Below are 15,163 nucleotides of genomic sequence, written 5' to 3'. Positions count from 1 at the left end.
CCTCCTGGTGAGCCAGGATTCACCTCACCCTGGGGCCTTTGTGGGTGTGAACTTCCACCTGCCCACTGCCCCAAGCCCTGGTCATGTCCAGACTTCCTCAAAGCCTGAGGAACTAAAGGTGGATGAGCAGGCAGCATAAAGGGAAAGGTGTAAGCCTCAGCAGCTCCGGCTGCCCTCAGCCTCAGGGCGCCAGGAAGTCCAGACCCATGGGCCATCTGTCCAGGAACAATCTGTAAAGAGCCAAAGTAACATTCCCCTTGGAATTCTCCGCAGAATGCCCTGGAGATCCTTGGATGCTGGTTCTCTACCGGAGGAGCTGGGAAAAGACTGGTTCCTGGTCCCATCTGACAGAGTCCCAGTTAGTTGTCTGAGCACATTCTGAGCACAGCTGATCCTGTGCAGGCAGGTTGAGAACCACAGAACTGGAGGGGAAAGGAAATGGGAACTGACTAGCGTGGATCCCAGGAGAGCTCCCCTCAGTCTAAGGAAATTTTATCCAGCCAGTGAGGTGACCACATTTAATGGCTAACATGTAAGTGCTTACCATGTGCCAGCCATCAACTGGGCTTCATCATCTCGACACAGATCCAAGGCAGTGGCTCACCTACATCGCACCGACCTCAAAGTCCCGCTCTTGAGACTGTTAGGGCCCAAGAGGAAAAATAGGGACTCTTCATGAAAACCTAGAAAATTTCTTCAAGTCACCTTTTATCTACTCACTCATTCAAGAAATGTCCAAGTACCTACAAAGGGCAGGGAGCTGCCTTCCAGAGAGCCAGGTTTCCAAACTGGTTGTGGAAGCAGTGCAGTAGTTCACATACAGCATAGCATACTGTAATGTTTTAAATGTAAACAGAGGTAAGCGGATGGCAGGACTTAGGATCCAGTGCACCAGATACGGGTAAGAGAACGGCTCTCTACAACTCGTATTACTTATGGTGGATGTGTGTGTCTGCACATGAGGTCTTGATGGGAGGTATTTCTGTGGATCACAGTACAAAACATTTAAGCAACACTGAGATGGGCAAGAAATAAGCCATAATATACAGAACGTAATCGTGTTAGCAAACAGTTCTGTGTGTGTTAACCTAGGAACCCTCAAACAACAAACCAAAACTGCTCAGGAGTCATCAATTGCTAGATGCGCCATGAAATCAACACTGCCACTGTGGTTACGACACCACCTTGGAAAAAAAGATGGGGAGAGTCCTAGCTGGTTTGCCTCAGTTATAGAGCGTTGGCCTGTGGACTGAAGAGTCCCGGGCTGTGGGTACAATCCCCAGTAGGGGGCGTGCAGGAGCCAGCCAATCAATGATTCTCTCTCATCATTGATGTTTCTCTCTCTCTCTCTCCCTCTGAAATCAATAAAAATGTATTTTAAAATAACAAAAACTAGGACGTTTGAAACTCTCAAAGCAGCTCCACACTTCCGGCAGCTCAGCAACACGGCCACCAGACTTAAAAGAAGTGATGTCACAGCCCTCACTACTGACGTGTACAGTTGTGCTAACAGGGAGCTGCATCAAAGCCCTTGCAGCACACACCAAACACCTCAACTTTGGTTCACAAGACACGGCGCCCTGACCTACGTGAGCATTGAGCACTAAGGTTAGGCTGCCTGTAGTTGCTGGTCTGTGGCATCTCCTTGGCAGGCATTCAACCTGTCTGAAAAATAGGATCTTACTGACATATGGACAAGCTTTCACAGCACACAAATGTCACTGTGTATTTGGTACCTACCCTCCCCCCATCTGGTTTCAAACTGCACCAAAACAAGGTGAAATCAGTCTACTTTCAAGACTGTAGCTTCCAAATTCCCATTAACCAGAATGACCGACATCATACTTATAAACATAGAAAGTGATTTGGAAGATTACTCTCCAAAACTAGTCAGTTTTTACCTGTGAGGAGGGTGAAGGAGGACATTTTTTTTACAGAAATTCATGTTAATTTGTTCCACCATTCCAGAGTCCTCAAGGGCCCCACTGAAGGAAGACAGATTACAAATGTAAATGTAAATTATTCATGGAATCCAGATCACCAAGCTTCATGTCATTTTTTTTTTTTATATTATACCTATTTCACAGATGATGCAATTGAGCCCAGGGAGGCCCAGGTACCCACACATAATTAAGTCAGCATTCAAATCCACATAATTTCAAGCAAAGGTTCTTTCTCCATTTGAGGGGGCAAAAAGCAAATGAAAATATAAGCTCCCTTCTGCCTGCAAATAGTATAGATAGCCAATCTCGGCTAAGACATAGGGACAAAGGCACACTTGTCGTCACCTTGTTCATAGTTTAACTGTTCCTTGCAGAAAGTACTTTGGTAGGATTCATCAATGTCTTAAATTTGAATTCCTTTAAACCAGCAATTCTACCTACAGAAATATATCCTATAGAAACCTAAGGAAACTAGAATATTGCCTGACCAGTGTGGCTCAGTGGTTGAGCATGGACCTATGATCCAGGTCACAGTTCCATTCCCGATCAGGCCACATGCCCAGGTTGCAGGCTCGATCCCAGTGTGGGGTGTGCAGGAGGCAGCCGACCAATGATTCTCTCATCATTGATGTTTCTCTCTCTCTCTCCTCCCTTCCTCTCTGAAATCAATAAAAGTATTTTTTTTAAAACTAGAATATTCACTGCTGTGCAGTATACTAATAATTAAACTGTGATTCCCTTAAGGCCCACCCATACAATGAAGTACTATTAGGTCATAAAACATCCGAACATATATTTCATGCAGAAAGACATGCATACACTATAACCAGTTGTGTGGCTTAATTTTTGCAGTTTTAGGTGTTCTTTAAATCATTAATTCAATATAAATAAAATGAAGGGACATCAGAAACTTGGAATAGCATCAATGAAACTTCCGAGTTTTGCTGAGGGCTACAAGTTTGTGTTGAATCCTGAAAACTAATGTTACAGGCTGCTATCTGCTGAACTTTAAGAGAACATGCATGTCCCATCACAGGAAGTAAAACCCTGGATCTCACCATGTCAAATGCATCAGTCCAAGACAAGGAATATCAACCAAAATACTGTCCCCACTAAAACATCACACACCTCAGAAACATCACACACCTCTAAACACACCTCAGAGTCTGGAAGGTCATCTGAACTCATTGAAGTTTTAACAGCTTTCAAAAGGGGTGGGGGAGAACAGGCACTATAAACATCTGATCAGAATTATCTTTAATTAATAAATCTTAAGTTTAGCCCTGACCGGTTTGGCTCAGTGGATGGAGCATCGGCCCTGCGGACTGAAGGGTCCCCAGTTCCATTCTGGTCAAGGGCATGTGCCTTGGTTGCGGGCACATCCCCAGTGGGGGGTGTGCAGGAGGCAGCTGATCAATGCTTTTCTCTCATTGCTGTTTCTAACTCTCTATTCCTCTCCCTTCCTCTCTGTAAAAATCAATAAAATATATTTTAAAAAATAATAATAAATCTTAAGTTTAACTTTAATAAACATGGGTTTTACCCTAGTCGGTTTGGGTCAGTGGATAGAGCACCAGCCTGAGGACCAAAGGGTCCCAGGTTCGATTCCGGTCAAGGGCAGGTACCTTGATTGGATGGATACTCCTCCCCAGCCCCGGACCTGGTCGGAACTCATGAAGGAGGCAACCGATGTGTTTCTCTCACATCGATTTCTCTCTGTCTTTCCCTCTCTCTTCCACTCTCCCTAAAAATCAATGGAAAAATATCCTCAGGTGAAGATGAACAAACATTAAAATAGTAAGTAAACAAACATGGGGTTTTTTTTACCTTGTTTGGAGGGACTTTCCAAGTCACTCCATTCCTAGAGGACATAATGTATTTCTGAAGATTCCCAACTTCATCACTAGACACCCTAAGGAATCAACCTAATAGACAAAGTGACAGTTGTATGAAATAAAATGCAATGAGATTTACTAACAGTAACTACATGCCTCAAACAATCTAGGCAGTAAACATGCCAAAAATTTAAGGATTTATTCATAAATTTTCTAAAATTAACTGTGCTGTCCATATCCCCAACTAAAGGCCCCATTTCCAAATCACCTCTTGGTATCTTGCACCTTCACTGCACTCAGGTTGGCTCACCCTCATGGTCAGACCTTGGCCATGCCCTTGCTATACAGAGAGCTTGCCCACCTTTCACTGCTGGAAGGAAACATGGAGACCCAAAGCAGCAATTACTCAAGTTGAGCGAGTTCCAACAGCCCTTAGGGGAAAAAATGTAGGCTAGTTCCTTTTTAAAAGCCTGGACTTCATTTGATTACAAAGAGTTATTCAGATGTGATGAACACAACAAAACTGCAGACAAGCCCCATGGTTTTTTGGTTTTTTTAAATATTTATTCATTGAATGATTTAAGGTGTGTACCACTACTCCAGTTGGGTAAACCACATTGAAGAATTTGACTGCAGGTCTTCAGATTCAGCCAAATGTTTCCATTAATTTCACTCTATAAAATACCAGACATTATAATTAAGGTTTTAATGCTTCAGCCATGCTCAGAACACTGCAGTGTAAGGATGACTTCAACCCACTCATGCCAAGTTAGGATGAAAGGAACAGAACTAATGAGCTACGATGTCTAAAAGAATCTGATAATCTATCTCAAGATGAAGAGAGATTCTGTTCCCCAAAAGCAAAGTGTTAAGTTTTAAAATTCAGCCTACAATGTTCTCAAGAGACTGGGGGGAGAAAAAAAATCATTATTTTAAAAGTACCACACATATATGCAATCTTCCATGATTCGTTTTATATCTAAAATGGTACAAAGAAAGGCTTTAAAAATCTAGCAGTCAGAACTAACTTTTCCTAAGAGAAATAATTTTCCTTTCTAACCTAGGTCTCGGGGTTAGTCTGTGCTCAGGTGGCACAGGAGAAAGCAAGGGGATAGCAACGGAGGGAGTTACCAGTGATTAAATGCAATGGAAAAAAGTAACGAATGCTAAAGTTTTCAAAAAGTTTAATGGAGCCAATAAGGCATATAAATTGTGTTCTGGCAGACAAGACCTGCTTTCTCTTACCAAAGAAAATGGCACATATTTTATCAAAATTTGACAATCAAGAGTAAAGGGTACTGAGATTAAGCGTCAGAGCACCAACTAAAACAAACCCCCCCCCCCAAAATTGTCACTCAACTTGGAAAGAGGAACTAGACAGAACCAAGGCATAAAGGGGAGATTAAATATGCGTTCCTCAATCTCAAAAAAATCCTTTAGGAGTAGGAGTTCTGGCCACATGTGAGCAACTTATCACACCACCAAACCCCAACTCCAGAATCTAAATTTACAACGACAGAAAAACACAGATATCTCCAACTGCATTTCTTTGTATAGTCCCAAGGGCAGCTTGAAAGTATTCATATTACAGAGGTTTGTCCATTTCAGGTAAAATGAGATTGCTATATTTCTTCCTGCTATAATATTAAAACAAAAATAATCCACTCTTGCCAAAATTTAGAAATATCTTTCATTCCTAGTTTTAGCATGGAATTGACTTTTTTAAATAAAAGGTTTTATATATAATGATTACAGAACTCCAGTTCACACATTTCTAACATTCTGTTTACATCCCACCCAGTCAATGAATATTATGGTTAACTTAGCAAAGTTTTTTCACATAAAGATATTAAATGGCTGAAGAAATTGCAAACTTTAACAAAGTGCTGTGAGTAAATTACTGGAAAAACCCTTACATTGGATTTGCAATGGTCTTTTAAGGATAAAAAGAAGTAACTGATACTGGACTACAAATTTGCAAGGAAACATTTTTTCACTGTCCTACTTGATATATATTATATAATAATATGGTAGAATAAATTACAGTACCTGGCAGGCTGACATCAGTTCTTCATCTAAAAAAAGACTATCATTCAGTTCGAGATATTAAAAATGAAGATGAAACATGCTCTAAAACATTGTAGCTACAAGAGGTCTTATATTTTACTCAAAAGAGGAATCTAGTGAGAACTTTTATTTAGGTCTACCTAACATCTAGAGAACCTCCATGCGATTCCATCTTTTCCAGAATGAGATTCCAAACTGCCCTTTTTAGGAGAGGGATTCGAGTTGGGTTTTCTATTTAAGTTGTAATCACATTGTAAGCAGATCAAGACCTATTTTAACCTGCCACCCATTCCAATGGAAACTGCACAATGTAGGGCACTCATAAAAAATGTAAAACAGGACAGAAAGGCTGGAATACCTACACTCCCACCATCCATCTCCCTTCTCATGAATACTATACCAAAAAGGAAGCCCACTCTCAAATTTTATGACCTCTCTACTTGAGGTCACCTTGAGTGCAGTCTACATGTTTACATTTACCATAAGAATAAGTACCCTGCATGGGAAGCAGTACTTGTCTTAAAACTGGAGTTTAAGCTTAAAGGGTTCATTCATCTGGGGGCGATTAAAATATTGCTACTTTTAGAGCACTAACACACACAAAGTGAATCCAATAAAGTTCTGTGTATTGATTCAATATTAAGTATTAATTGCATGACCATCATAGCACCTCTTTACATCACACAATCACCAGAATTAGCAACTGCTTTGAAAACTGAAAACAGGGCACAGTCCAAGAATTAGAAGTTGCACACTGTTACTATATAGAAATCAGGTGCATGGTACAGTGCTGCTGTGCAAAAATGGAAGCCTGCAGATTTGACGAGGAAGCCAAATCGTGTTTTAGACAATTTTAGGAACCTGGCAATACTGTTGAAGCAAAATACTCAACACAGCAGGAAATGGAGGGGGGAAAAAGCATTCTATAACCAAATAAACATCTGATATTTCCTTTCCCTTTGAGAATAAATACAGTTAAGGTCACTTTTAGCCTTGGAACGGATATATGTTTGCCTATGATGATCTTGCTAACTACACACAATATCTGATGTCCTCTGCTAGGATTATAGTTTTAAGAAAGCCATGGTTACAAGAGGCATCTACTGTAAATACCTAGAACTTCCTTTTATGGCAACCACTATAGAATTCACTTGTCTTAGAAACAGTGAACAAGGGAAGATGGCCTCGTGTTTCCTTTGCAATAATAGTATATGTTGAGGATCAAGTGGCTTTCAAGCAGCATGGTGGGTGTGAAAATGTTTTCAGTTTAGATCATTCTGTTGCGTTTATGGGTTGGTGAGTCTGTAATGACATCGCCACACTGGGCTGAGGTACGCTTTCTAGTTCCACCATTGTCCAAGTGGAGTGCCATTTCTTCTGATATGAAAGTGTTCAAATCGACATCATGGAGTCCATTTCTCCTTCGACTAGCATTCGATCCACTGCTTACATGTGTAGGAGAGCCTGGGGTACTCGAACGCACGCTTATACTAGCCATTGCACCACTAAGACCTAGGAAGAAGAAAAAAGGTTTTAGAGTTGCTCAATTATTCAACCCTCTTGAAAGCAACCCACTTTACTTTCAATGTTGTCATAGTGTCAAAAGATGCCTGACATCTTTTGTAAGGGGTCCCCAGAGAGCAAAGCTTTATTCTGGAAAGAGGAATTGTCTGGCTTTCATATGAGATGTTTTATTGGTAATACTACCAATATTTACAATATTGGTAGGTACCAACTATTGGAAGCTTATGTAGCAAGCACCATGCTAGGTATACAAACAGGTCATGAAATCCTCCCTCTCTCTTAGCTAGGTACTGTATATGCAATTTATAGCTGAAGACAGAAGGTGCTTGTTTTAAATAATTTCAGTTATTGAAAGTCACCATTCCAACAGATCCCTCTCTCTGATGTGTCTGTGGGTCTAGAAGGGTGGTGTGTGTGTACATGCACAAAGGGGAACAAGCAATCATTCCAGGCCTGAGTAAGCTTTCAACATCCCCTTCTAGATAAGGTGACTTTATAATTTGTCATCCAAAACAGTACACTATCAAACCCAAAAAAAGGCTCACTGCTATAAATTTTGCTGGGACATCAAGTACTAAATGAGTCTGCCCTGGCCTGCCAACATGGCTCAGTGGTTGAGCGTTGACCTATGAACCAGGTCACGGTTCAATTCCCAGTCAGAGCACATGCCCAGGTTGTGAGCCCGATCCCCAGTAGGGGTGTGCAGGAGGCAGCCAGATAGTTGATTCTCATCATTGATGTTTCTATCTCTCCCTTCCTCTCTGAAATCAATAAAAACATATTTTAAAAAAACAAGTCTGCCCTGGACAACTTGGGCTGCCTGATTACTCAAGTTCTGGACTCTATTTGTTAGATACCCCCTTAGGACAACCTAACTCATTATCATCTATAATCCAGTGGGGAAGGGCAAGAGAACCATAAAAAATCCTACTGCTTTGCTTGCACAGTAAGTTATTAAATCCAGAATAGACCTAACACTCATTGCTGAACACTCAATTCCTTACTCTTGAACAGTTAAGGAGGCAGACATGTTCCACTCCTAAACGTTCAGGATAAACCTGTAAAAGGCGTGAGACAAGAAAACATAAACCACAGCACTGAATTTAAAAGCCTAACACCATTGGCAGTAGGTATTTCTTCTCACGAATTTCCCCTTACGCTATTCTAGCATCACCATGGGATTTTGTTGTCGCTTGATTAAATTTATGTAACATGATCTAGTATTATCAATGTTTCCAAAGAATAAGAAGAGGTTGGTTTCATAGGGGCCCATTCTTTCTAATCTTAGGTTTGTAAATATGAATTAAATGTGAACATTAAGTTGAAAAAGAATTCTCTGCCTCCTACCACATCAAATCTATTAAATTCCCTTTGACATTGTTCTCACTCTCTACAAATACTGTAAACACTTTCAAGCCCACAGCCTCAACCACCTCCCACATGTTAAGCATGTTTCTGCAGCCCTCACCTCTCTTCTAAGCTGCTCTAACCAACCTGTCCCCTCACTGCTCTCCCTGTAGACAACACATCCAACCCTTCCCACTGATGGCCAGAGGAAATCTAATCGTGTCCCTTTTAAGCTCTAAACACCTTTCCAAGGCTAGCAACTATTTTTTAAAAAAATAGAGTACAAGCATGAATATTGGAGTACTTACTGTGTCCAGAACTGCACTAAGTACTTTTCAATTTCATCCTCAAAATAACCCTATGACACCTGTATTATCTCCATTTTGTAGATGAAACACCAAGATTAAGTGAGCCACCCAAGATCACACAGCTAATAAAACAAAAACTGGGACTTAAACTCAAGTAGATTCCATATTCCTATTCACTGTTATACTGCCCCCTCTTAAAAGTCTAAAGTATTTCAGTGTGAAGTGACTTTAGGGTCTAGAGGGCCTAGCCTGCTTTAGGCCCCATCTCTTTGAAGTTACTCTCCTTTCCTGCCTTCCACTGCCCCCATAAGACTGAATCGTGACTGCCTGTACCTGAGAATTTGCAGCTCCTACAATGGCTGGGCCTGTGCCTACCTTCCAACATCTGCTTCCCACTGGTTTTTCCAGTGCCTCTGATACCGTTGTAATTAACTAGTTAGTAATAATAGGAAAGGAGCAAAGGGAAGCCAGACATTATAGGCATGTCATTTGGACCAGTGGGAGATGAGCCGAGCCGAGCCCCTCTCCTATCTGGTCTTAAACCTCCCTTCTGAGGGCTTCTCCCCTGGTTTTCCCACCTCTCCTTTTTATAGTCTCTTGCGGGCTCCTCTTCCTTCCTGCCTCAAACTCTCTGCTCCTTTCTCAGTGGCCTGTGTGGGCCTCTTTCTGACCGGCAGGTTGGTATGGCCTTGACCCATTCGCTTACCCAGTTTCCAAATCAGTGCGCCACAGGAGCAGACATTTCTCTTGAGCTCAAGGACCTATCCATTTTTCTAACTGCCTGTTGGACATCTCAAACTTCACATTTTCAAAAAGAACTGGGCTCCTTCCCTAGCCCACACAGATTTACTAATAAATTTTAAAAAGGAAAGCTGCTTCTCCTGTTAAGTTTCATCTCAAACTTAACATTTGCAAAAGGAACTGTACTCCTCCTTTCCCAGCCCACACATGCTAATTAAAAAAATAAAAGGAGGGAAAGCAGCATCTCGGGCTCATTCTCTAGAATAGCACAGTAGCATCATACCATCATTCAACTATCTTTTCAATTCTAGCTAATAAATTTAATACGGTGCCTGGCACGTAACATTCACTGAATTCTGAAAAACAATGATGCTTCAGAGTCCTATCCAATATTTTGAAACCCACTGAAATCCAAAGCTGTTAATGTTTATTCACTTCTCCACCAGAAAATAAACTCAAGTAGCCCTCTTCACTTAAAGTTTTGCCATCAACTTAAAAATTCAATTATTCCCAAATTACTGGCATTTTTAAAAATTTTTCACCAAGTCTGTAAACTCGAGAAAGCTGTGTCTGTAACCTCAATCCTCACAACATACTACTGAAAGATGTCCAAATACTTTAAACAATAACCATCATACTTGTTTCATAATGCAGGAGGTTCTAAGGTAATTATACTGCAAAATTTGGACCTTCAGCAATAGACTAAACTACTGCAGTAATTCAACTCAGGATATCATTTGAAACCACACACACAAACTTCAAGAAGTCCACCCCACCCCAATGCTCCTCTTAAGGTAGCGGTTTCAGGGCAGTATGATTTAACGCGTAAGGACAAACACCTAAGGCTCATAAGTCACTCCATCAGAAGTGAACAGGCACGCCCTTGCCATTCTCCAAGAAAAAGATGAGCATAAATATCAATTTGAAAATTCCCCAGTAACTTCCACAAAATTTATCTTTTTCTGTTGGGTGTTTGACTTGGGTTTAGTTTGACAGCTAAAGTAAACTTACAATGTGCAACATTACCTACTCTTAGCAGTGAGATTTCTTTTCAAAGTTTAACTAATCTTCCCCAAAAAGACTTTCCAAGTGTCCAAAAAAAAAAAAAAAATTAAGATTAACAACCAAAAAAAAAGTGTATTTTAAACAGCCCAAATTTTATTTAATAAACCAATGACAGCTACTAAAAGATGCTTTAGAAAACCTTAGCTAAGCCACATGAACAATCAGGCCTATACAAGTACAGAGAATCTAAACATGCTTCAGAACTAAAAGTGAAGTTGTATAGCCCAAGGGCATACACCCAACAAAAACACACTTTTTCAAAAGAGCTATAGGAATATCAATTGACAAAAAGCAATAGAACAAGTAGTATGATTAGACAGAAAAGTCTCAATTGCTTAATACAAGATAAACTTTATCAGTTTTAAAGTTTCTGCATCCATTTTAAATGATTAGTGAAGGAATGAGGGAAAAAAATTAGAATTTAATCATACTTTGCAAAAAAAGCTCCCACTGGAGCTAAAACAAAGTTACAAGTCCAGGTTATAGGAATCTAGGTTACATGGTAAATTGTTAAAAGCAGCACATAACTATATTTTCATATCAAGTTCATGCTTAGCATAATAAGAAAATCCTATTTTGAGAATTACATGATTCCAGCTTACCAACACATAGTTAGGTCACACATAGGCAGTGAAAGAGTAAATGCAGAACCAATCCACCTTCCTCCACCAGCAGCTCTGGCCTGGAAGCCAGGTCTACACTCTATTTGCTTACCACCACCACCGCTGCCCCACCCTACCCCACCCCACCCCACCCCACCCTACCCCCAGCCCTGTGAGGGATAGCCCTGAAAGAGAAGGCAGACTGTTATTACTGTTGATCCACTCAGCAAGACAGGTTCAGGACCCTCTGCAGATGTGCTCCACCAGAAAGAGGGGAATTTGAAATCCCCACAACTAGAACAAAGTGGTTAACATCCTAACTGAACCCTAAGAAACTGGTATTCTTGCATATGAAATGAATTGCACTAGTCAAATGGATAGCCCTCCCTTTTCACAAAGTTGTGTTCAGAGGCTTTAAGCAAAAAGCACTTGTGTGTAAGTGTGGTGTTTTAAATGCACCAGGGGGAGTTCAATCATTGAAAAAGAAATTCTACTAGGAAGATTTTGGTAATTTGAAGTAGACCACTCCCCACCCCAATCTGTAAATTGCAATACTGAACTTTTATTGAAGCAAAGCACACTAAATCAAATCAATTACAAAGATACATGTCACACCAAGAAAACATTTTCAGTTACGCTGACAGCCCAAAATGCTTTCAATTTTTCAAAGACAGTTTTAATGCCATGGGGAAATGCTCATGTTAAAATGAAAAAAAGCAAGATACAGTACCACATATTGCAGTATGATCTCAACTATGAAATAATTTTAATATTTATACATTGAAAAAAGACTGGAAGAAAATGCACCAAACATTTAACAGCTGTTATCTTTGTATAGTTGGATAACAAGATACTGAATATTTACTTTTTGGAAATTTTTCAATTTTCCAAGAAATTAGTATTAATAAATCAGAAAACTAGCAAAAAAATAATAAATTCAAATGTTAAATCCCTTCATTAACTACCAATGGATTTTTTAAGAAGTACTAGGTGAGTAAACTGGCTTTGAGGCATGGCTACATGTATTCCTTTATCTATATGGACTCCTTTTTCATCTTAATGGAGAAAAAAAGGCCATCATAATTTTATTGCAAGTTCAAGCAATTTTGTACCATGGATGCTGGAAGCTTTAGTTAAGTCCTAGACCCCCAGAAAGTTCAGCAACTTATATCTAACATTAACATACAGAAAATGCCAACTTTTCGTCAAAAATTTTAATGCTATCTTAATTGCCTTAATTATTCTTGTTCTCAGAGGCTGGTCTGAACAATGGGCATTAGTTTAGAAATTCCAGCCTTAAGAGGAATTTTAAAGAATATTCTTTGAAATAATCGATCTTAAGCAATTAAGAAATGAGATGGCTTTGGTGCATTAATCTCTTATATCTTAATTTCCAAGTAAGTTCTTAAAACATTTTACTGTTAAGTAACTCTTGACAGCTGTTATTCAAGAAGATACAGATCACAACATTCAAGCATTTATTAAGAATCTACAGCTCCACACACTGTGCTAGAAGTTGGGCAAGAGGAGAAAAGGGACTTTAAAAGGTGGATGTACAAAAATCCCCCACAGGTCAGTTCCAAATAGTCCTCTGCAACAGACAGTTCCAAGGAGTTTCTTTTATAACATACCATCAGTTTAAAAATAGTTAATCTAAATTTTTGTGCTCAACTGTCAAATTTTGTGTCTAAATATTTAGCTTTACAAATGGAAGGGATGAAAAGTGACAGGGAAGGGGGAGAGACAGAGAACCAAGCATAATTACTTAAATTTCTTCCGAAATGTACCAGACAGACCTCAACTGTCTAAGAAATTTTAAGAGGAAGATTTAGTAACTTCTATTATCACTCTAGTGCACACAGGCCTAACAATGACAAAATAACAAAAGCTGCAAAACCTGTGCTCAAGGAGAAAGACAATCCTGTTGTGGTTCAGGCTGCCCAGAATCAGTTTTCCATAAATTGTAGGGGAATAAGAGTCTTACTCAGTTTTATGTAAGTATGACAAATTAAGAACTTACCTTACATTTTTTCTAGGTAAAAATTCCTAGCTGACCTTATATCCCTGAAAACAATTTCAAACAATTACATTTTTCTTATAAGGCCCTATACCCAGTTTCTCCAGATCCAAGGATGTGTCAAATAATTTAATAATTTATGAGAATAAGGATCTCCACAACCCTCAGAGAAAGACTGTGTTAGGCAAAAAGGGAGAAAACAGAATTGGAGCCTATTAACTCCTAAGGGGTTGGCACTGTCCCTCTATCTGATTGCCTGGGTTTATAAACTTCAAACTGTCTAATGTAATTCTATTAGGCTAGAAATTCCTTGAGATTATTTGATTCTCCTTTGTATCACCCTGCTCCTACCACTAGCCTCTCTAATATAGCGCTTGCTATTTACAGTGTTCAGTAAATGTTGGGCAATAGGAAAGGCTACAGAATAATACTTTATTTTTTAAATGACTACAACCTTCCACAGAAGGAATTTAATTGCAAAAGTCAGAATTTTATAACACTGCATCCACACACACACAAAACACAACAACAAAGACTTTAGACTTCAATACTCACTAAATAGGTACTGTTATCTCACAAAGTTATTTCTTAAAAAAAAAAAAAAAGAAAGAAAACTTTACTTTTGTTTCTTTCCTTTTTCAAATTCTCGTTTTGTATTAAAGGCTAGACTACCTATGTTTGCCTAAGTCCCTCCCAGCACTTACACTGTATTTTTTTAAACTTGTTTTAAACAAAACAAACTTAAAATTGGACAAGGTGACATTTCAAAGCCAAATGCTACTTAATAGCAACGGTTCCCACCAGACACGAGACCCTATTGTGCTAGAGGCCTTTTGAGTTTGAACTGATGAATTTTACAAAGGGTTAACCCAGGCCCAGTAGGGTTAGTTCCTAGTACAGCAGTAGAGATTATCAAAATGACTTCTGGAACTAAAACAAAGTGTCTCTGATTTTTCTGGAATAGTCTGAACCAGGGCCAGAAACCTACAAAGACCACCTATGAGATGATTTGAATGAGAGCAAAGCTTTGAATAAAGTTTAAACAAAGTCTGACTTGGCATCCTGCTTCCTCTTCCATCCAGGTCTCCATCTTCTCCCTATATGAAGGCATGTCCCATTCTTACTCTGGACCCTTTCAACACCTAAATCCCATGATGACAAACAGAACTCAGAATAAAGACACTAGATTTCAATCTAAGGCTTTTTTCCAGACAAAACCACTAGCTTGGGCATGCCAACTCAGAATCTCTCTCTCCATACAATAGAAAGAGAACATCACCAACCTCACTGGTTTATATCAACATGAAACAAGCTCAAGGTCTTAGCAAGTAATGTAAGTAATTAACAGTAATTTGCAAGTTATCCCTGTCCCTCTGGAGTGATTTCTGAAATTTTAAAAAGCCACCCTTATTAAAAAGGGAGGGGGAAAAGTATCCTCGAATGCCACTGGAACTCTAAGTCTAAATTTGCATTCAGGGGCAAAGAGAGCACTCACAGGACTTAGAACTAACCAGAGGTCCTGCTCCTCTCAAGTCAAAGAACACTTACACAGTGTTGTGGAAGGGTAGGTACTTTGCGTAGTTTCTCATTTACTACACCACCTTATTAACGAAGTATGACACCTTTTACAACAAAGGAGACTGCCTTGGAGAGGCTAACCATATTGCCCAAGGTCATACTGGGAAAGTAGCCTGTATACACAAAGTTTAAATGG

General features: G+C 39.6%; 1 protein-coding gene across 1 annotated transcript in view; it reads right to left on the bottom strand.

Annotated features, from left to right (window-relative positions):
• Positions 1 to 4,320: 4,320 nt before the first annotated feature.
• CUNH16orf72 (chromosome unknown C16orf72 homolog) overlaps positions 4,321 to 15,163 on the bottom strand; it is a gene marked incomplete at its 5' end in the record, with an annotated part of 28,404 nt that continues 17,561 nt past the window's right edge. Inside the window, one exon of the mRNA XM_023760208.1 lies at positions 4,321 to 7,357. Coding sequence (XP_023615976.1) covers positions 7,113 to 7,357 — 245 coding nt within the window. The remainder of the gene's footprint in view (positions 7,358 to 15,163) is intronic.

The sequence above is a fragment of the Myotis lucifugus genome, unplaced genomic scaffold (assembly GCF_000147115.1).
Source record: "Myotis lucifugus unplaced genomic scaffold, Myoluc2.0 scaffold_176, whole genome shotgun sequence".
NCBI classification, from domain to species: Eukaryota; Metazoa; Chordata; class Mammalia; order Chiroptera; family Vespertilionidae; genus Myotis; species Myotis lucifugus.
Note: the sequence above shows the minus strand (reverse complement) of the source record. Positions and strands in the feature narration are given on the sequence as shown.